This window comes from Primulina tabacum, chromosome 1 (genome assembly GCF_025594145.1).
Source record: "Primulina tabacum isolate GXHZ01 chromosome 1, ASM2559414v2, whole genome shotgun sequence".
Lineage (NCBI taxonomy): Eukaryota > Viridiplantae > Streptophyta > Magnoliopsida > Lamiales > Gesneriaceae > Primulina > Primulina tabacum.
This window is the reverse complement of record NC_134550.1, coordinates 55,359,457-55,382,256: the sequence shown is the minus strand read 5'-3', so window position 1 is coordinate 55,382,256 and position 22,800 is coordinate 55,359,457. Positions and strand designations below refer to the sequence as shown.

The 22,800-nt window shown below is 37.4% G+C and overlaps 1 protein-coding gene across 1 annotated transcript; it reads left to right on the top strand.

Moving 5' to 3' along the window:
• The first annotated feature begins 371 nt into the window (after nt 1-371).
• Nucleotides 372-21,991, top strand: LOC142551445 (putative serine/threonine-protein kinase SIS8). The gene is made up of 13 exons (XM_075660686.1): nt 372-1,422; nt 2,582-3,026; nt 3,903-3,996; nt 4,359-5,596; nt 5,688-5,728; nt 6,514-6,582; nt 7,116-7,216; nt 12,666-12,744; nt 12,842-12,940; nt 13,014-13,082; nt 19,337-19,386; nt 19,480-19,656; nt 21,439-21,991. The coding sequence occupies exons 1-13, from the start codon at nt 952-954 to the stop codon at nt 21,524-21,526; spliced, it is 3,021 nt and encodes a 1,006-aa protein (XP_075516801.1). The 5' UTR covers nt 372-951; the 3' UTR covers nt 21,527-21,991.
• Nucleotides 21,992-22,800: the final 809 nt, after the last annotated feature.

Below are 22,800 nucleotides of genomic sequence, written 5' to 3'. Positions count from 1 at the left end.
GACAAGAAACATAGTGATTATGAATAAATAATAATGTGTTTAACTTAATTGATTAAAATAATGATTAAATAGTGTTTTTGTTATTTAGCGATGATAGAAAAGAGTTTTTCATTTTTTTCCATATATATAGATCATAGATTATTTATTTTTACTAAAATTAAGACCTAAAAATCATGTCCAAATTCAATTATTAACGGGATTTTGAGTTTAACAAAATTTTTAAAATAAACACTGAATTAATAACCTTATCCCATGTTTATCTTGTAAAAATTGCATAAATGATAAATAATAATAATTTGTTTGGTGATTAATACGTCAAGAGGCGCGTTTTATAATCCCACTTGGTTGGTTTCGACGCGTAGTTGCCTTGCTCTTTTTGCAAAACCAACCAATTACTACAAGTTTCTTTCTTTCTATATTTTACTCTCTGTCTACCTCAGCACTCCACTTTCCTTGCTTCTCTACATCAGGACCATTACTTGTATGAACTGTTTCCCTTTGACTATCTAGTTGTTTGCCCGCTCGATGAGTTCAATCTCAACACTCAAGCTTGACTACAGAAAAGGAGCAGTCTTTATGCCGTCGTAGTCCGTTTAACCCACATAGGTGTTTCGTTTGTTCGTCAGGTTGGAGGAACTGTGGTGCTTCTTGTTTATTTGATTTGGGTTTCATTCTACTGTGAGAAGGGCGTCTCGAAAGGGTGTTTTCTTGAAGTTGGACTTCTGGGTTTTCTTTCAAAGAACTCAATTTGAGTGGTTTCTTCGTTTATTGGGATTTATGGGTTGCTTTTAGACTTGTGGGTATTGACTTGAGGTGTTCTATGTTTGCATTTGTTTTTGTTCCGAATTGTTCGTTGATGATAGTGATTCATGATTGGAGTGAGACAATGGAGAGGATTATGGTTAGATTCTTTCATCTTTAGCATTGACCACTGTGGCTTATTGAGAAGAGATGAAAAATTTTCTGAAGAAACTTCACATAGGTTCCAATCATTCTGAAGATGCAGAGGGTTCTTCCTCATTATCAAAGGGTAATAATCGGTTGCTTGATGTTTCACCAACTGAAAAGTCTGAGAACAAACCCTTTTCAGCAATTTCAGAATGGTTGAATTCCGTTACGCATAGGCGTAGTTCTAGTCCTCCCTCCTATTCCGATGTTCCAAGAATTGAAAGAAGGGTAGAAACTTTTGATTCTGTGGATAGTAGTAGCTTGGATGCTGCTTTAGATGCAGTGAGGCACGATTCCGAGTTTGGCAACTCGAGGGATCCTGATGTAGAGGAGGAGTATCAGATTCAGTTGGCCTTGGAATTGAGTGCAAGGGAGGACCCTGAGGCTGTTCAAATTGAAGCTGTAAAGCAGATTAGTTTGGGTTCTTGTCCTCCTGAAAATACACCTGCTGAAGTCGCTGCTTACCGTTATTGGGTAGTTGTTTTAATTTCATGTTGGTTTTCGTTCGTTTGGCCTATTATTACTTGGGCATTGATATTTTGTCAAATGGCATAGTAGGATCATCTTATAAATAAATAACTCAGTACATGGTTGCATCTTGCTTGATTTCCAAGTTGATTTAAATATTTATATTTCCATATCCCACTTCTGCTGTGATTCAAAAGCTAAATGCATGTGTAGTTTGATGATTGGCCATGCAATTTGTAAGGACCCCTTGGCCACTACCCCTTTTGGACCGAGCCAAAGCTTCCCAATCCCTGATGGTAATCCATACCATGAGCCCTTGCTCATATAACTCTCCACCCCTGACAGCAGATTACGTGCCCCTAAGTCTCGAAACCAAGACCTCTAGGGCAAGTACTTGGATGGGTTTGAGGTTTGGGGACACGTACTCCTCTGTCAGGGGTGGAGAGTTCTGTGAGTAAAGACTCGTGGGCTACCATGAGAGAAGCTTTGGCTCGGTCCAAGCAGACCCAAAAGAAGTAGTGACCATTAGGTCCTTACACAATGTTTTGATAATGACTTATGAATTTCAATAAATTTTTGAAAAGTCGAGTGGTTTTATACTGTTGTTGTAAACCATTCGTTACAACCCCCAATTCAGTCATCTCACCAGTTGTTCCTCACCTATTTTCTGCCATCTTTGATTCACCTTGCCATTTAAAACAATCAAATAAATCATTGACCTATTGTGCTGAAGTTTGATCATCAAATAAAACAAGACCATAAAGCATCATTTCATGGTGGAGGGTGTCCTTTTCTTCACTGGAATGTTGGCCACCTTGTATCTAGAAGCGTGTGAAACAAGCACATCCATTTGATGCTGAGGGAAAGTTGCAATAAAATATGCATGTCTAACAGAGTAATCGGACCAAAAAATTATCAATTATTTTCGTTATCTTTACCCAAGCTTGCACATGATGTTTCAGCTTGAGGGGGTTGTTGGAAATCAAATCTCTCAACTATATCTGCCAATAAATCCATGGTTTTTAGGGATGAAAGTCAGCTGACCTCATTCTTCTGTATTCTGCTTTCGTTTTTGGCATATGAGAATGAAAATTATTTCATATCCATGATGCTCTTTATTTCCTTTCTAATATATCTTATATTCTAGATTTAACGTGATTCACAGAATTACAATGCTCTTAGCTACGATGACAAGATTCTGGATGGTTTCTTTGACCTACATGGCATTTTGGTTGGATCCACTTCATCAAGAATACCTTCCCTCATTGATCTACAAGGAATGCCAGTGTCCGATGATACACATTGGGAAGCTATTCTTGTCAATAGAGCGGCAGACACCAAGTTGTTGAGTTTTGAGCAGCAAGCATTGGACATGGCTTTTCAACTGAAGCCCGATTCTGTAAATTTTGTTACCCTCGGTATGGTGCAGAATCTTGCTACTTCAGTTTCTGATCATATGGGAGGCCCTGTTAGTGATCCTGAAAAGATGTTGACTGCATGGAGAAATCATAGTTATAGTTTGAAAGCGAACCAAGGGAGCATGGTTATACCTCTTGGTTCTCTAACAATTGGACTGGCTCGTCATCGGGCATTGCTTTTCAAGGTACTGAACTCCTGTATCGAGAATATTGTTCACTAAACACGAGAAAGGAGAATATTTTCATTGTCAAGGTTAAAATTATAAGTGCAGGATGGTATATGCATCCTTCCATGAATTTTCATTTTTTTCGAAGCCAAAATAAAATTCGACGACGGGTCATTTTTGCATCTGTGGTTTCTCATGTTATGTCTATGTCAAATTGTTCTGAAACTACCAACTTTCTGCATCTTAGTTTTCATAACTCCAGAATTTTCTTCATCCTAAACTGATTTCTCTTTAATTTCCCCTGCTCTTAAACAGTCTTTGAATAGTTAGTAGCCTTCAGAAGTTAAAATTTTAACTTCTTGCTTCTAATACTATTTTCTCGTTTCCTTTACCTGTTGATCAGAAGAGAATGCATTAGAAAGAGGTTTTACCTGCCAACTTCATCTGAGCACTATACCAATATAATTATGAGACTTGAAACTGAAAGTTGGCTTATTCTTTCTGATAACTTTATTCATTTGAAAAACTTGAATCTCACCTTTTCTTTATCCCACACCTAGGAAGTTAAGTTTTATTTCTTCACCTTCTATTGTACTCATTCTCCTTCTTCGGAAGCAATTGAATGGATAGTCTTTCGTTATTCTCATTTTTTGCTGCATGCAGAACTTAATGGTATAATTTCTTCACCCGCTTTGTATCATAATCCAGCTTATATCGATGAGCTGCTAAATGCCTACTTTAGGTGTTACATTCTCGAGATGAACTAACATGTTTCGGTGTGTTAAATAGTTTCCATAGGCTAACCTGCATTATATGCTAAAAATCTGTCCTTGAGGATTGCTTATGTTCTGAATTGTTCTTTCCATTTTATATCTATTTGGTTTTTCTTATAGATTCTGGCCTGATAGTTTGGACATTCCTTGTTGCTTGGTGAAAGGACAAGAATTTACAGGTTCTGATGAGGTAGCAATGAACATCGTAAAAATTGGTGGAAGGCAAGTCGCAGTTGATATATTTCCACTGGTGCTATTTTTTAACTGAAATGTTGGTCTGTGATGTTTTTTCTTCTCTTGTCCTGCTCTTTTTTCTTTGGAGAATTTGAGTTTAGCACTATAATCATAATTTCTGCAGATGATGCATCCTTGGCTCCAATTTGCCACCATATTCATTAAAATGGTCTGTTTTGATAAACTAATTTTAATTATCTATTTGCCTATGATATTAGTTTTGATGATTGTTGATTTTGCTACTCTGTCGAGAATAATTGTAAAACAATTCTTTCTTCTAGCCTTGTGCTGTTTCAGTTCAGTTACTTCTCCTGCATCTCTATTTCTAATGAAAAAGTGATATGGTTTAGGGAATATATTGTTGATTTAATGGCGGACCCTGGTACTCTCATTCCATCTGATGCCTTCGGGGCCCATATAGACCGTAAAGACATTTTTCATGTGGCATCATCCAGTGGCGGGGTAACTAGTTCATTAGAAGATCAACCTGAATTTTCAGCAATGCATGAGATATCCAATTTTGGAGAGAATGATTTTACGGAAAAAGAATCTATGGACAGAGGCGATATTTTATCCTTGGATGTCAAAGGAAAGCAAATGAAAAGTCGGGAAGGGAAACATGGTGGTGCTGACAGGTCAAAAATTCCGTTTGCAGTAGAGACAGGACAGGAGATCCATAGCAGGACTAATCATCCTTTTCCTCATGCAAGATCTCCTTCTTGGACCGAAGGCATTAGCTCTCCAGCTGCCCGACGAATGAAAGTGAATGATGTTTCACAGTTAATGGTTGATGCCGCCAAAGATAATCCGATGCTAGCTCAGAAGCTCCATGATGTTCTACTCGAAAGTGGTGTTGTTGCACCTCAAAACTTGTTCACTCAAATGTACCCTGAGAAATTAGATTTTCCACCAGTGGATATCGAGCCTGTGACACAAGAAAAGGATAAAAAAGTAATTGGTGAGAAACATAGAACTAAGGGTTATAATATCCTCGATCCTGCTTTCCTTCCCCCACTGCCTCATCATGGTTATCGTTCTAAAGGCACTTTGGATAAACCTTTGGAGCATCAGTCAAATCTGAAAGAAGCATTTGGACATTGTGCTTCATCAGAATATGAAGTAGACCTTTCAAAGTACAAAAACAATGTCCCTGTTGCTGCAGCAGTGGCCGCCGCCGCTGCAGTTGCGTCATCAATGGTCGTTGCTGTGGCAAATGCAAACAATGATCCAAAGCTTCAACTTCCTGTTGCGACTGCAGCTACAGTCACAGCTGCAGCTGTGGTTGCAACAACTGCAGCTGTTAGTAAGCAGTATGAAATCTTGGAAAAGGGCATTCATTCAGCAGATAGTCCTGTTGCCATTTTTAAGTCAGTTGAGTGTATAAGAAATGAAGGGGATGCAAATGCCACTGCTTCTGAAGAAGGAAGCGGTAAACAAGAGCACGAGGGTCGGTTAACTTCAGAGGGTGAAAAAATATCAGATAGGTCAGTGGGTAATGAAAGTTCTAAATCTGATTCAACACTTGATGATGTGGCTGATTTTGAAATTCCATGGGAGGACATCACCTTGGGTGAGCGTATCGGGCTTGGTATTAATCTTATTACACTCAGAAATGATGAATTTGTCTGCCAAATGGTTTTTACTTAGAGCAATAACTCTAGAATTTTACTTTATTGTAGGATCTTATGGTGAGGTATATCGTGGAGACTGGCATGGAACTGTGAGTTTCTTAAAATCAAAATTAAATTATGTAAAAACGTGAAAACCACGTGCATAAACTGTATGACTTGCTTTAATTGACCAGGGAATATATACCACTAACAAATTTCTTGACTTTTTCATGTTTTTGCAAATTGAAGTTCTTACGAGAAGTGTCTTAATGTCTGTTTTCTATTAATCCGAATATTTCAAACCCAAAATTCTGATAGTTAGAAAACTTTTGCATGTCTCAAGAAGCTTTTTTCCTTCTTTTTAGCAACCCTTGGCAGTTATTAGGTGTTTTATTAACTATGCTATATGAGTTGGTTTCCTCACACTTGTTTGTTAATGAATTTAGTCATCATTGTTCCAAAATTAAGCATTCATGATTGGGAATCAGAAAATTTTATGGGTTTCCTCCATATTCTGCATCAATAGGGAAAAATATGAATAGGAATTTGATATACTTACTGTGCTAATATTCGTTGATTTTATAGACAATATTTATGTTTGCTGTTCACACAGGCTGAACCTTTATTTTTGTATATCTGTAAAATAAATAAAACATCAGGGTGTGTGATGTGCACAAAGTCTTTTTCAATTTTTGGGTCTTAGTGTTACAAGATCACCCCTCTCAAACACTTGAATTATTATGTTTCATGTACTGGGATCAAAAGATGACATGCTGCCAGTAACTTATACAATTGTTGTTTTTTGTATTTGTGGCTGTGGTTATGGCTATAAGTCTATATCTGCTTCAGCTTGTGATTGGATGAAGAATAATTATACCTCGATTCCAACTTTTAGGAAGTTGCTGTCAAAAGGTTTCTCGACCAAGATAAAATCGGTGAATCTCTAGAGGAATTAAAAAGTGAGGTACAACCACTCTGTTTTCTTGCTTGGTACATCACTCATGTTGGCATTCTGGGCCAGATATACCATTGATCTGTTGTAGATCCTTCCACACTTTTGCTTTATTTTTGGACTCTGGATAACTGTGTAGAATGTTCTGTTTAACCAGAATTACAAGTCTTAAGCGAGTTATATTGAAACATTAATATTTTCCTCTCTTTTTAATGGTACAAAAATTGGTCTAAAGAAGCCTTTAAAATTACTTTGGTTAATCTTACGGATCTCTTATGCGTTGATACATGAGAGGTGTTTCATTAATGGTCAATTGTGTTCCATATATAGTAACTCTGGCCCTTGATTGAGTAGCAACATTCCATACCCTTGCAATAATGTTTTGGCGGTCAACTGTAAACTTGTTGGCACTTCCACAGTATTTTTTTAGGATACTTACACAGTATTTTAGTTCAGCACTTTCAGAAATTCCCAACATTTTGTAAAATTTGACAAATCATTTTGCATGTTATTATATGCTCACATTATTTGGGTCATTTTGCTAGGTCCTATTAATGAAAAGAATGAGACATCCAAATGTAGTTCTCTTCATGGGAGCGGTTACTCGCCCACCTAATCTTTCAATTGTTACTGAATTTCTTCCTAGGTATGCCAAAATCCTTTGACTTTTGTGATCCATATGGTCTGTTTATTGGCTTGTGATGAATATTCGAAAGAAAATGTAGGAGAAAGACTGAAATTGCTTTTTTATTTCATATATGATTTGGATTTTAATACACTATTAGATTGAAGAAGCGTACAATACCAGATATCGTAAATAAGGAAATAATTATAATCCTAAAATTACTTCAATAAAATAAAATCATGACATATTTAATCTAATCAAATAATGTGTAATTTATCGACACTCCCTCACAAGTTGGTACAAAGATGTTTATCATACACAACTTGCTAACTTGTGTTTCAAAGAGTTGTCTTGAAAGACCCTTGGTCAAAACATCCGCAACTTGTAGTGTGGTTGGAACAAATGAAGTGCAAATTGTTCCGTCTTCCAGCTTCTTTTTTATAAAGTGTTTATCAATTTCAATGTGTTTCGTTCAATCTTGTAGACATGGATTATTAACAATTTTGATCGCTGTTTTGCTATCACAATATAGCTTCATAAGAAAGCTTATTGGTATCTGTAGTTCGACCAAAACTCTCTTTAACCAAAGAATCTCACATACTCCTTGAGTCAGTGCTTTAAACTCAGCCTCTGCACTGCTTCTGGCTACAACACTTCGCTGCTTACTTCTCCAGGTTACTACGTTGCCCCACACAAATGTGTAGTACACTGAAGTTGACCTTCAATCAGTAACTGAGCCTGCCCAGTCTGCATTTGTATATACTTCAATGTCTCTTTTCTCATTATTTCTGAAAAAAGTCCATTCCAGGTCTTCCTTTTAAATACATTAGGATTCGGTACACTGCATCAAGATGTTCTTCGTAGGGAGAATGCATGAATTGGCTAACCATGCTTACTGCGAAAGCAATGTTTGGGCGAGCATGAGACAAGTAAATTAGCCTCCCAACAAGTCTTTGATATCTTGCTGAGTCTACCGGAGTGCTAGTTTTTATATCTCCCAACTTTGCATTAACTTCAATTGGAGTATCTGTTGTTTTGCACTCACTCATTCCAATTTTCTTTTAGAAGTCAAGAATATAGTTTCTCTGAGACACCATAATACCTTTCCTTGATCTTGCTATTTCTATACTGAGAAAGTACCTTAGCTGACCCAAGTCCTTAATATAGAGTTCCTTGGCTAGATTTGCTTTCAATTTACTCATCTGTTCTATACCATCTCAAGTCAAGATTATGTCATCGACATAAACAATCAACACAAAGATCTTGTCTTTCTTAGATGTTTTTGTGAATAAAGTATGATCAGATTGTCCTTGGGTGTAGCCCTGACCTTTTACAAAATTTGTGAACCCCTCGAACCATGCTCTGGGCGATTGTTTCTAGTCCATAGAGATATTTTTTTTCAGTTTACACATTTTTGATCAAAACTCATCACAAAATCCCGGGGGTGACTCCATGTAGACCTCTTCCTCTAACTCACCATTTAGGAATGCATTCTTCACATCTAATTGATTTAGTGGCCAATCGAGATTTGCAGCAACTAATAACAAGGCTCGAACCATGTTCAGTTTAGCCATTGGAGAGAATGTTTCAGAATAGTCTACTCCGTAGACTTGCCGTAAAGCCTTTAGCAACCAAACGAGTCTTATATCGTTCTAGAGAACCATCAGAGTTGTACTTTATGGTGAAAACCCACTTACATCCAACAATTAATTTACCGTGAGGTAGATCAACCTTCTCCCAAGTAGAATTCTTCTGTAGGGCTATTTCCTCAAAAATTGTTTCTTTCCACTCATGTGTCTTTAGAGCTTTTTGAATATTATTTAGAATGCTAACAGTGTCGAGTTGTGATAAAAAAACACAATAGAAAGGACACAAATTTTTATAAGATACAAAATTCGAAAGTGGGTGTTGTGTGCATGATCGAACTCCTTTCCTTGGGGCAATATGAGGATCAACTTGACTTGAGGAATTTAACTCAGACATACCTTGGGTTCTATTTTCAGGGATCTTTGAGTAATCATTGCTAGTCTCATGATTTTGCATGTGATCAGATTCTTGGCTTTGTAGATGGATGATGTCTTCTTTTCTTTGAGCCCGACCTTCCCTTCTATAAACAAGACCTTTGAACTGATTGTTACTCTTTTCTATCATGTCATTATTTTGAAATGACACAGGTTTAGTTTCGTCCTCAAAATAACAGGTTAAGTCCGGCTCCTTTAAACATTCATCTTCCCATTATTCTCCCCCTGAAGATGAGAATCGTAGTAAGATTGTCGTTGAAAAAATGTGACATGTATGGATAGCAATTTTTTTAAAAAAATTGGATCAAAACATTTGCATCTTTTTTTATTTGTTGGGTACCCAACAAAGATGCATTTATAAGATTTTGGATCAAGTTTATAACGTCTTGGGTCATGATTGTGAACGAAGACAATGTTACCAAAAATTTTCAGGGGAATATCTGTGAAGAGCCGAGAGCTAGGGAAACAATTTTGAAAGGTTTTTTTCGGAGTTTGAAAATTCATTATCCTTGTTGGTAATCTATTTATTAATTAATTAGTTGTTAGAATCGCACACCCCAAATATACTTTGGAACTTAGTATGAAAACTTAAAGCCCTTGCAACTTCGAGGAGATGCTTATTTTCCGTTCAGTTACTCCATTTTGTTGAGGAATGTGAATACAAGAACTTTGATGAACAATTCCCTTCTCAGCAAAAAAGTTCTTTAGCAATTGATTGAAATATTCTCTCATTGTCACTGGAAAAATTTTACTATGTGTTTGAAATTGTGTTTGAATCATGTTACAAAAATTTATGAACATATTTCCAACATCGGACTTATCTTTAAAAAAAAAACCCAAGTCATTCTAGTATGATCATCTATAAATGTGATAAACCACCGGTTTACTGACAATGTTACTACCCTAGAGGGACCCCAAACATCACTATGTATCAAACTAAATCGTGCTGGTTTTTTATATGATTGTAATGGAAACATTGAGCGATGATGTTTGGTTAATTCACAAGATTCACATCTAACCGATACAACATGTAACAATTGTCTTAAAGATTGAATGTTTAGATGCCCTAAACAACAATGTCATAACACAATCTCACTGTCATGAGAAGCAGAAATCGAGTTGAAACAGGTCTTAAGGTCTTGTTTGACGAAGATTGATCCAGCATTGAAGATGTAGAGGACATTGTCCTGTCTAGCATTGTCAATCATCTTCTCCGAGGCTAAATCCTGAAATTCACAATGAGAAGACAAAAAAACTGCACGACAGTTAAGGTCAAAGGTAAGTTTGCTGACAGTTAACAAATTATATGATAAATGGGGAACATGTAAAACGTCTCTAAGGACAAGGAAAGGAGAAACAACGACAATTCCTTTCCCTGCGATAGTAGCAAATGATCCATCAGCAATTTTAACCCTTTTATTCCTTGTGCACGTGTGTATGAAGAGAAAAATTGTGTCATATGATCGGTGGCACCTGAATCTAATATCCAGGAACCATTTGAGTTTGTGCTGGCAATAGAAGCTATAGAGGATATACCTGTCTGAGCTAAAGAGCAAGAAGATTCAAGATTTCGAACAGTTTGAGATTGAAGCATTTTATACAGGTGCTCTATTTGATCCTTTGTGAAAGGAATAGATTCAGAGGCTGATGATTGCTGTCCAGAATCAATACCACTTGTTTGAAGGACTCATACGTCACCATTAGTAGCTTTAAAGCTGCTGCCTGACTTCTTTTATAATTTGCTGGTTTTCCAGCGTGTCTTCACAGTGTCACATTTTCTTGTGGCACCTTCCACACCAGATTTTTAGCTCATCTCCTTCAAAACTGGTCCTTTTGGTGAAAAGGGCAGATCCCTCACTATCCACTGTCTTTGGTTGTTCAATTCCTTTCAGCATCACTTGGCGTCGAGCCTCCTCTCAACGGACTTCTGAAAAAACTTATCTAATGACAAGAAGAGGTTTTCTCCCAAGTATCCGTCCCCGTACTTCATCTCGCTCTTTATTTAAACATGCCAAAAACACAAACACCCTGCTTCTCTCTGTCTTCTTTTTGTATTGAATACCATCATTGGTGTTTTCCCAATCCTCTTCAAATAAATCTAGTCCCTGCCATACAGTCATCATTTCATTGTAATGGGCAGTAACATCTCGGTTTATTATCCCCATTTGAATATTTAATTTGAACAGTTGAGAACGATTCTCCATATCAGAATAGGTTTCACATACAACTTCTCATACATCACTGGCTGTTGGTAAGAACATGAAGGCATGCCAATGATCGGGTCCATCGAGTTGAGAAATAGGCAGTCACCAACGAATTTTTCAAGAGCCGTTGTTTGTATTTCTGATCATCCGAAGTTGGTGGCTTTATTTCTTCCATTCAAATGTCCTAGTTTCCCTTTACAACCAATCACCATGCGTGCGGATTGAGCCCACTCAAGGTAATTTTTTCCATTGAATCTATGTATGGTGATTTGGAGGGAATCAGACGTTGAGATAATTGGATTTGGTCGGTTTCCTCCTTCCAAGGATGGTGCACTGTCGCCGGTGGTTGACCCAGACGATTTTGAGTCTGCGCCGACCATAGCGGCTTTGAAATTCATGACCGATAGCCGGTCTCTGATACCATGTGAATAATGCACCAAAAGAAAATGAAGGAGTAAGACTGAAATTGCCTTTTTATTTCATATATGATTTAGATCTTAATGCACTGTTAAATAGAAGAAGCATACAATACCAAATATCATAAATAAGGAAATAATTATAATCCTAAAATTTCTTCAATAAAATAAAATCATGACATATGTAATCTAACCGAATCATTTCTAATTTATCGACAATTATATATATTGACATTCAACTTTCTCTCTGAAATTTTTGATAAATATTATAATATTGATCCTTTCCCTATGCTCTTTCTAGGGTACGTACTAAAATGTGCTCATCAATATTTCCAAATTGAGGCCTTGAAATTTAAATGGAAAAGTAATTTCTTATAACGACAGAAAATCTCGAATCTTATTATACAGATATATTCAGATTGAATGTGTCTTAAATACTCAGCTTTACTTTTGGTATTTTTATGTTTCCTTGAAGTTTTCTTGGGACATTTCTGGTAACTCTTGTAAAACAAGTCCGTGCTAAGATGCTGGAACTTGCCTTAATACATTGAATTGAATTAGGAAATTATAAAACTTTCCCATTATATTAATTTAGGCATATACCAGTTAACAGTTTATCCTTGATGGTGGTGCTCGGCATTGATTAATTCTGCTATCGGGATTACTTCATGGATAACTTACTCCGGAAACATGCATACGCTGCGTATATGTGTGTATGCATGCATGTCTAGATAGATAGATATAGATAGATGTAAAATTGTTGTTTTGAGTAAACAAGTTTCAACATGTTACATTTTGTGCTTAAATTGAAGCAGCTTTCTGTTTCTAGAGGTAGTTTGTACAGATTAATTCATCGTCCAAACAATCAGCTAGATGAAAGAAGACGGTTGCGAATGGCCCTTGATGCGGTGTGCTTCTGTTTTGGTCTTTTAGTTCTCTGTCATGTGTTAACTTGTACTCGGTGGATACATTTACTGATGCCAAAGCAATTAATGTAATATACAGGCACGAGGATTAAATTATCTGCATACTTGCACCCCGCTGATAGTTCATCGTGATTTAAAGTCGCCAAACCTTCTTGTTGATAAGAACTGGGTTGTCAAGGTAACATTCTTATAACTGAGAAATGATGAATTGATATTTTTCAACCACGTCCATCATGCATTTTTTCCCCAAGGTATGTGATTTTGGACTATCAAGAATGAAACACAACACGTATCTTTCTTCAAGGTCCACGGCTGGGACGGTAAGTTGGATTTCATGTTTCAATATTGTAATTCTTAGTCTTATTCAGCAGTTGATGAAATCTTGTCTTCTTTTCCCTGTCAAGTTATTTGTTCTGGAGGGATTCTTGCTGCTCTATGTTGACGATCTGTTTAATGCCTGATGTAATTTTTTATCTTCTCAATGATCTAACATGCTGCTGTGCTTCATATATTTTTCCACTCATTAATTGACAACGTACCCAATCATTTAAATGGCTATTTTTGTGAATATCAACCATTTTGTAGAAGCTAGCGTTTTTTTGCATCATAAATGTCCTTTTCATTTTCATCTTGGTTATCTGTGTTATTTGTCTGACGCCATTGCCTTCATGCTACAGCATGATGATCCAATCATGCAACTGGGTAACTTTTGCTTGTACCTTGTTGTTGACGCAGTCTAGAGAAATCTTAGGCTAATTGTTAGAATAATTGCAATAGTTTAGGTCTAGAGAAATCTTAGGCTAGAATAATTGCAATAGTTTAGGTCTAGAGAAATCTTAGGCTAATTGTTAGAGTGATTGCAATATTTTAGGATGTGATTAATTAGTTTTATTCTTTCCTTTTTTATCTCTTGTAACCTACAATATAAATAGATAAGTCTGTATCCTAATTTTTTTTTATGAATGAATCAAAAATTATCATCTCCTGTTCTAGTGCTTTTATGGTATCAGAGCAATAAAAGCCTTTTTTGAATATTTTTTCATCTATGAAAAAATCAGAGATGCAACCTGTTCTCAGTGCCTCTGATAACTCCCTTCCATTCCAAATTACCAGCTTTAAACTCAGTGGCCGGAACTACTTACAGTGGTCTCGTTCCGTCCAACTCATTATCCGCGGGAAAGGACGATTTGGATACCTTGATGGTTCCATTTCGACACCAAACCAATCTGATCCTTCGTTTGCAGCGTGGGATATTCAGAATTCCATGGTTATGGCCTGGCTTCTTCACTCTATGGACGACTCCATTGCAGAGATCTACCTCCATTACCCAACAGCAAAGGCTATTTGGTACGCTGTTGCCTTAGCCTACTCAGATCTTGAAGACTCGAATCAGATGTTCGACCTCCGGACTCGCTCTCGTAATCTGCGACAAGACGATGGTACTGTAACTCAGTACTTCGTTTCGCTAACAAAACTGTGGCAAGAACTCGATCTCTTCACTCAACCTGAGTGGACCGATGCTGCCAACCGTGAGATCTACCAAAAATTGCTCGCCAAAGAAAGAACCTATGACTTCCTCACCGGCCTACATCCATCCCTGGATGATGCTCGTGGACGGATTCTGAGTATCAAGCCATTACCGAGCCTTGATACCATTTTCTCCGAAGTCCGTCGAGAAGAACAGAGGAAACGAATTATGCTCGGTGAAGCTACCATACCCGTTGCCACCAATCATGATGCCTCTGCCATGGCTGCTCGAGGATCCCGCAAACCGCAGCTGTGGTGTGAACATTGCAACCGACCTCATCATACTAAAGCCACATGTTGGAAGCTCCACGGCAAGCCAGCTGACTGGGTGCCACGCAGCCAGCGTAACGCCGAGTCCACCAAGCCAGCCGTACCGGTGAAAGTCGACAACAACACACCATCATCCGCTGCAACATTCTCTCAAGCACAACTCAATCAACTTGGCCAGTTCCTTTCCACCTCGACTTCACTGATGGCGCACGGTACTTCTTCCTCTGTTACCGACCCTGGTAACTCTGGTGAGTGTTGGATTATTGATTCAGGTGCATCCGAACACATGTCCGGAGTTCGCACCCTTTTCTCATCATATCAACCATGCCAAAGATCTAGATCAGTAACTTTGGCAGATGGTTCAATTTCTCCTGTTCTTGGTATTGGCACTGTTTCGTTGAGTCCCCGTATGATATTACAGAATGTCTTGTTTGTCCCTCAATTGACTTACAACTTGCTGTCGATCAGCAAACTCACCCTTGACTCCGATTGTATTGCCAATTTTTCACCTAAGTTGTGTATTTTTCAGGATCGGGCCTCGGGGAAGACGATTGGGCGTGCTGCTGAGGTGTCGGGTTTATATCACTTTCTACGAGCTGATTCTACTGTTCGGTGCTGCCAAGTGGTCCATGATTCTACACATCAATCTCGTCCCCAACAAATAATGTTACTTCATCAACGCCTTGGTCACCCAAGTTTTTCTTATTTAAAACATTTGTTTCCTTCGTTGTTTCACTCTTGTGATAGGTTTGTATGCGAAGTATGTCAGATAGCTAAACATACTCGCATACCTTTTCCCATTCATCTTTATCATGAATCTAGGCCATTCTCTCTCATACACAGTGATTTGTGGGGTCCGTCTCGAGTCGCTTCAATTTCTAATAAAAAATGGTTTATTACATTTATTGATGATCACTCTCGTGTCTGTTGGATTTTTCTCCTTCCTAACAAATCTGAAGTTTTGAAAATTTTTGAACAGTTCTACAATATGATCCTTACTCAATTTAACTTTAAAATACAAATCCTTCGGTCTGACAATGGCACCGAGTATTTCAATTCATCACTCAATGAATTTTCTTCAAAACATGGTATTATTCATCACAGTTCATGTGTTGATACCCCTCAACAAAATGGGGTTTCCGAAAGGAAAAATCGACACCTTTTAGAGGTCGCTCGCGCCCTTCTTTTCACAAACAATGTTCCAAAAATCTATTGGGGGATGCTATTTTAACCGCATGTTACCTAATCAACAGACTTCTGTCTCGGGTGTTAAAATTCCAAACACCATTAAATACCCTCAGAAAATCATTCCCAAAGTCCAAAATATTCACTGATCTTCCTCTACGTACGTTTGGATGTTCGGCGTTTGTTCATATTCATGATAATTCTAGGTCTAAGTTGGATCCTCGTAGCCACAAATGTATGTTTGTTGGTTATTCTTCTACACAAAAGGGTTATCGATGTTATTCTCCATCCAAAAGAAAATATTTTATTTCACGGGATGTCACATTTCTTGAATCGCAATCGTTCTATCCCCCTACTCCGAATCCAATTCTCATCTCCCCTCATAATTATGCTCCCGATCCTACTTCCTCGCCTAGAACCAAAAATTTTTTTTGGGAATATTTATGGGAACCGAATCCAATACAAGAGTCACAAATCCCACCTCCATCCCAACTTAACACTCAAATCCCACAAAATCAGGAATCTCCCTCTTCCTTAGAGCCATAATTATTTTTGGGATTTCCGTCCACCTTGGAGCCACATTTAATTCCAGAAAATCCGCAGCCTTCACCCAGTATACCACAAAATCCGCCTACTACTCCTGCTCCAAATCCAATTCCACCTTCAAGTCCACCCGCTGAAATTTCTGTAACACCAACTCATCCTCCTCGTGGAACCACTGACCGCTTTGCAGCAACTTACAGCAGACGCAAGCACAAGAATATCGAACCTGCACCTTCTGCATCGCCCCCGTCAAACCCAGCGCCCGATCCGGATACCACCGAATTGGCAAATTTGGATATCCCGATCGCCCACCGCAAAGGTACTCGGATATGTACTCAACATCCTATTTCACATTTTTTGGGGCATTCTAAGTTGTCGCAGCCGCTACAAGCCCTGGTCACTAACCTGTCACATTCCACCGTTCCCTCAACCATTGATGACGCCCTTCGCGATGACAAGTGGCGTACAGCATTATTTGCCGAGATCAAAGCCCTCGAAAAAAATGGGACATGGGAGATTGTTCCGAAACCCGATGGCAAGAAACCGGTTGGTTGTAGATGGCTGTTCACCATCAAGTGCAATAGTGATGGGAGCGTTGACAGATATAAAGCGCGACTTGTGGCTAAGGGATACACGCAGACCTATGGTATCGACTACCTAGAGACATTTGCACCAGTAGCCAAAATCAACACTATCCGAGTGTTGCTTTCTCTCGCAGCAAACTTGGATTGGCCACTTCACCAACTCGATGTCAAGAACGCGTTTCTCAACGGCGATCTCGTTGAGGAGGTGTACATGGATCTACCACCCGGTTTTCACAATCAGGGAAGTAACGACAAGGTTTGCCGGCTAAAGAAAGCTCTCTACGGTTTGAAACAGTCTCCGAAAGCTTGGTTCGACAGATTTTCCACCACTGTTCATCTTCTCGGGTACAAACAGGCTCATTGTGATCATACATTGTTCTATCATCGGGTCAAGGATAAGATTGCTATTCTTATTGTATATGTTGATGATATTATAATCACCGGGAATGACGTGGCTGAAATAGAGCGAATTAAGAAGAAATTGGCCACTTCTTTTGAAATGAAAGACCTCGGTCACTTGAGATACTTTCTCGGAATGGAGGTAGCTAGAAGCAAGGCTGGAATCTGTGTTTCACAGCGACAGTACGTCATTAACTTACTCAATGATACCGGATTGATGGGTTGTAGACCGGCCGATACCCCCATGGATCCTAACATCAAACTCGAGGCGAAACCAGATGATACACCTGTCGACAGGGGGAGATTTCAACGGTTAGTCGGCAGATTGATATACCTCTCGCACACCCGGCCGGATATTTCCTTCCCCGTGAGTTGCATTAGTCAATTTATCCACTCACCATACCAATGTCATCTTGATGCTGCAATCAGGATATTACGGTACTTGGCACTCCGGGCCGTGGTCTCATGTTCAGAAAGCAAGAAAAGAGGTGTGTTGAAGTCTTTGTTGATGCCGATTGGGCTGGATGCCCAAATGATCGACGCTCCACGTCTGGTTATTGCTCCTTTGTCTTTGGAAATCTGGTTACTTGGCGCAGCAAGAAGCAATCAGTTGTTGCACGAAGTAGCGCGGAGGCAGAACTTTGATCAGCGGCTCTTGGAATTTGTGAAGCTCTTTGGATCAAACTGTTATTGGAAGAACTGAGAATAGAGAAAAAGAGCCCTATGCTTATCCTATGCGACAACAAAGCTGCCATAGCTATTACTCACAACCCGATTCAACATGATCGTACCAAACACGTCGGCATTTCATAAAGGAGAAGATTGATAAGGGGATACTTGAAGTGTCCTATATTCCTACGTCGCAACAAACTGCTGATATCTTAACAAAGGCTTTGTTCAAGCCTATGTTCGAAAGACTGATTGACAAGCTTGGGATGTACAACATTTACCATCCAGCTTGAGGGGGAGTGTTGACGCAGTCTAGAGAAATCTTAGGCTAATTGTTAGAATAATTGCAATAGTTTAGGTCTAGAGAAATCTTAGGCTAGAATAATTGCAATAGTTTAGGTCTAGAGAAATCTTAGGCTAATTGTTAGAGTGATTGCAATATTTTAGGATGTGATTAATTAGTTTTATTCTTTCCTTTTTGATCTCTTGTAACCTACAATATAAATAGATAAGTCTGTATCTTAATTTTTTTTTATGAATGAATCAAAAATTATCATCTCCTGTTCTAGTGCTTTTACTTGTGATTAGCCACCATTTTGTGGAAGATAATTCATTGATGTTGGTCCATCAGGCCTTTGGAGATCTTTGATGGCAAGTTTTTCCTTGGGAAAAAGTGGTTTGCTGGGAACTTTGTTCAAGAAAACATTCAAAATTAATTTACCAATATCAGTTGTAGGAGATGATAGTATACACTCGCTCTGTTTAAATTGTTGCACTCTACATCCAAAAGATCTTGAATTTTATGAGGTTTGTGTTTCTCTTAGAAATAAAAGATAGCAGTGGTTCATACATCTTGCATTATCCATTCCTTTTCTCCGAGTATAATATCAGTTTGGCTACTTGGTGTTTTATTTGTGAAACCAAACCTGTGTGAAATCATATGAATATTTATATTAGCTTATTTTCCGTATCTGTTAAAATATTCTTAGTTCATTTTTTTCCCTGCTGCTTGACATCCTCTAATTTTTTTGTTATTTGGAGCAGATCCACTGTTAGACTTCCTTTCTTCTCACGATAATATGCTGACTTTATTTATGAGAAGAAAACTGAAATTTGTCTATGGATGGCTTTTCGAATGGAATTTTTTTCTTTGTCTCAATACAAAAAACTTGCTGTGCTGGTGTTGCTTCATTATTGAATTAATTAAGGGTTTAAAGGGAACTTTCTAGCACATATTTCGCTGCTTTCACAAAATGCCTCTGTTCTGTTACCTATTTGCTCGATTCAGCTTTGGAAGTAGAAATTCATCTCACAACTTTTGATTGTTAGTGGTGGTTTCTATAAATGCAACTGTGAGCAACAGCTCTGATGATCTTCTGGTGATCCTCTTTCTTCAGGCAGAATGGATGGCACCAGAAATTCTAAGAAATGAACCATCAAATGAGAAGTATGTCCACTCTTAGTTAGTCATGTGGTCATAAAAATAACAGATCATTAAATAAATCTCGATTTGATTTGATGGTTGGTTGACTCGGTGCAGATGCGATGTTTATAGTTTTGGTGTCATATTGTGGGAGCTTTTCACTTTGCGGCAACCTTGGGGAGGAATGAACCCTATGCAAGTTGTTGGCGCTGTTGGTTTTCAGCATCGACGTCTTGAAATACCAGATAACATGGATCCAGTTGTAGCGGATATAATCAGGAAATGCTGGCAAACGTGAGTGATTTTTCTTTCAGTTTGCTTCTTTTACATTTCATCATTACTGTATTGGTCGTGGTTGCTTCATATTATTTGCCTTAAGAGTTGCTCGAGAGTTAACTACTCTGATGGTAATAGCTGACCAAACATGGACCTACCTGTGACCCAGGCTTTTCTTTTTACTAAGGATAACCCCCCTCTCCCTACCTTGTTTGGAAAGGTATATTACTAATATCTCAGCCTCTAACAGACTTTCTTTGATGAACCCTATTGGGATTTTAAACCACACAAAACACAGAACATTTTCATTACAACTGCGACTGCACTTGCTCTGTTGCCTTAAAGTGGAATATAATGACAAATAGACAGTTGAAAATTTTGAAACACAATCCTACTAAACAATCCTCTAGAATTCTGCGTTATTAAGAAACTTGAAGGGGAAAACTGGTCATGATGAATTGTGGAAGAATATTATCTAATATAAAAAAATAAGTTATTGTGATTCATTAGATGTAACTAGGATTTCTCCCAGTTATGTTAGCATGTCGGATTCATTTGATTAACTGTAGATATAGTTATTTTAATCTACAACATAGCTTGTGTATTCTGCGTTATTAAGAAACTTGAAGGGGAAAACTGGTCATGATGAATTGTCGAAGAATATTATCTAATATAAAAAATAAGTTATTGTGATTCATTAGATGTAACTAGGATTTTTCCCTGTTATATTACTATATTAGCATGTCAGATTCATTTGATTAAATGTCGATCTAGTTATTTTAGTCTACAAAATAGCTTGTGTATTGCCATTTCCATGTCAAGAAAACATCAATAACACGTGCTTCCTCCAATTTTTCCTATTTTTCATATGGTATTAGAGTCATAAAGGTTCTGAAGAAAATACAGAGGCTTAAAGATTACCATCACTATGCCGTGAAGAAAGATTGGAATTAACGTTTCCTTGTCTTAAGCTTAATGTTAAACCCATTATCAAGTTTTATGCTAAAGTGTTTATATATTTTAATGTTGGAGCAGTTTCGACTTGCTTGGTGTCTTCATAACTTCCATTTTGATTATCACTAGCTTATATACTCTTAAGCGACTTTAATATCTAAGATGTGCATCACAAAACATCAGTTGGTGGTGTGGAATAGTGATTACCATACAAGATTATCATACCACTTATCTCTACTGGGATATTGACTACTATATGATATATACATCATATTAGTATAGATGTGTAAAGTAGAGTGTCCTTATTTTCATGACCAAGCAATATGGATCTTTGTCAGCCTTTTACGTATGTTCAAACCAATAGAATGAAGTTTGTAGAGCAACTGAAAATATGAAGTAATAATCTGCACTTAAGGCGTATGAGCCTCAACGAAGTATACACTTTTCACAAAGCGATTTGCATCCATGACAAATGATCATTTGATGTTTTAATGTATGTCCAAATTTGCAAGTAATCATGCTTTATACGTCAGCTCAAGGGCTTGTCAAAATTTGTAATTCTACTTTGGAAGATATATTTGTCCAGACTTGGCCAATTTTAATTTGTTTACATTTTAAATTTTTTTTTAAAATTGCTCGTGTTATCTGAATTTTGCCTCGTTTACTTACTGTGTTGGAAGTAGTTCTTACTTGAAAATGCATTGCCATCTATAGATGTGAGGGGTTATCATTGCAAAGGATACTTCTTCATCTAAAGCAGCGAAATCACAATTTTACATTAATAGTTTTGGCACTGTTGGAATTGTTTATTAAGTGAAACTAACTATCCCATTTCTAAAATTGTAGAGATCCGAAGTTAAGACCATCGTTTACCGAAATCATGGCTTTACTTAAGCCTCTTCAAAAGACTATTACCAGCAAGCAGGGGACCTGAAAATGCTCAGTCTTATCGACGTTTCGATGATCAATCTTTTTTGTTTTAAAGAGCTACAGTTGAAGCACCAAGTGACGAAACTCAACCAAAAGCCTCACAATTAAGGCGTTTGGTGAATTGCTCTTGATGATCGGTGTTGGAAGAGCAAAATGGGAGATGCCAAAAAGAAAAAGGAAAATATTGGCAGAAACACAACACATTTGATCTTGTTTTATTCCCTTCTTAATATTTTTCCCTTTTGAAGATCCCTTCTGTATTCTTGGCCATGCCATGCCACCTTCCACAAAATTGTGCAGTTGGTTGTATGTTTGTGTTCATATGAAAATGATGCATTTCAGGTTTAGTCTCTTGTATCCCTCGATGGTAAGAACTACAGTAGGACCCGAAGGGAATAAGGTTGTATTTGGTTGCTTTGGTTGGAACATAGCAGAAGTCAAAAGAGAACAAGGTTATATTTGGTTGCTTAACTATACTACATAGTTTGAGATCCCTATATATACTAAATACTTTTGGTCTCTATTATCACACATTTTCTCCCAAAATATCTTTGGTATTAAATTGAATTAGAACAGAACATTATTCTAATATAATTATATTTCGCATAATTAATTTATATATATATAAGTATATTTTGTATTTAAATTAAATTTACTTGTGTGTATTATATGCCGAAATTTATTTACTGATTTGGACTAGGCAGGCATCCTTTTAGTAGGTGTAGATCAACAGTTTATTTTAGAAATTTGTTTACCACTTCCCAACATTTTATACATTTAAATTTAATCTAATACGACTATTGATTATATAATAGCTAATTTTCAGTTGTCTTTACCACATTCATTTTTAAGTTCTAAGCTTAATAAGAGGCGATATTTTCTCAAAGACGTTGTCAAATTTAAGTAACATTTGGCAGCATCTCATAGAATTCACCGACAAAAGTTGAGTCGGTCTATATTTGAAGTTAAAAATAATATTTTTGAAATAAAAAATAATATATTTTTATGGGTCGATCAGGTATGAGATGTTTTTTCATAAAATTGACTTGTGTGATGGTTTCGTAAGAGTTTTTGTTTGTGTAAAGATTAAATTTAGGACTAAAATAGAGATTTAGTGGAGAAATTTTCAAGAAAGTGATTTATTTTTTCCACTCATAAAAAATTTATGGTCGAGCAACAATAATTTGAATGAGTTATCCGTTTTCTACTCTTAAAAAATTCTTTTTCTGCCTAAAAAAGAAAGAATATTAAGGATAAGATATGGCCATGCATTTGGGA

Bases quoted from the DNA above. Each gene is read 5' to 3' on its own strand.
- LOC142551445 (XM_075660686.1), top strand. From the start codon at position 952: ATGAAAAATTTTCTGAAGAAACTTCACATAGGTTCCAATCATTCTGAA. The intron at 7,217-12,665 runs GTATGCCAAAAT...TTCTGTTTCTAG, and splicing joins GTTACTGAATTTCTTCCTAG to AGGTAGTTTGTACAGATTAA. The intron at 12,745-12,841 runs GTGTGCTTCTGT...TGTAATATACAG, and splicing joins TGCGAATGGCCCTTGATGCG to GCACGAGGATTAAATTATCT.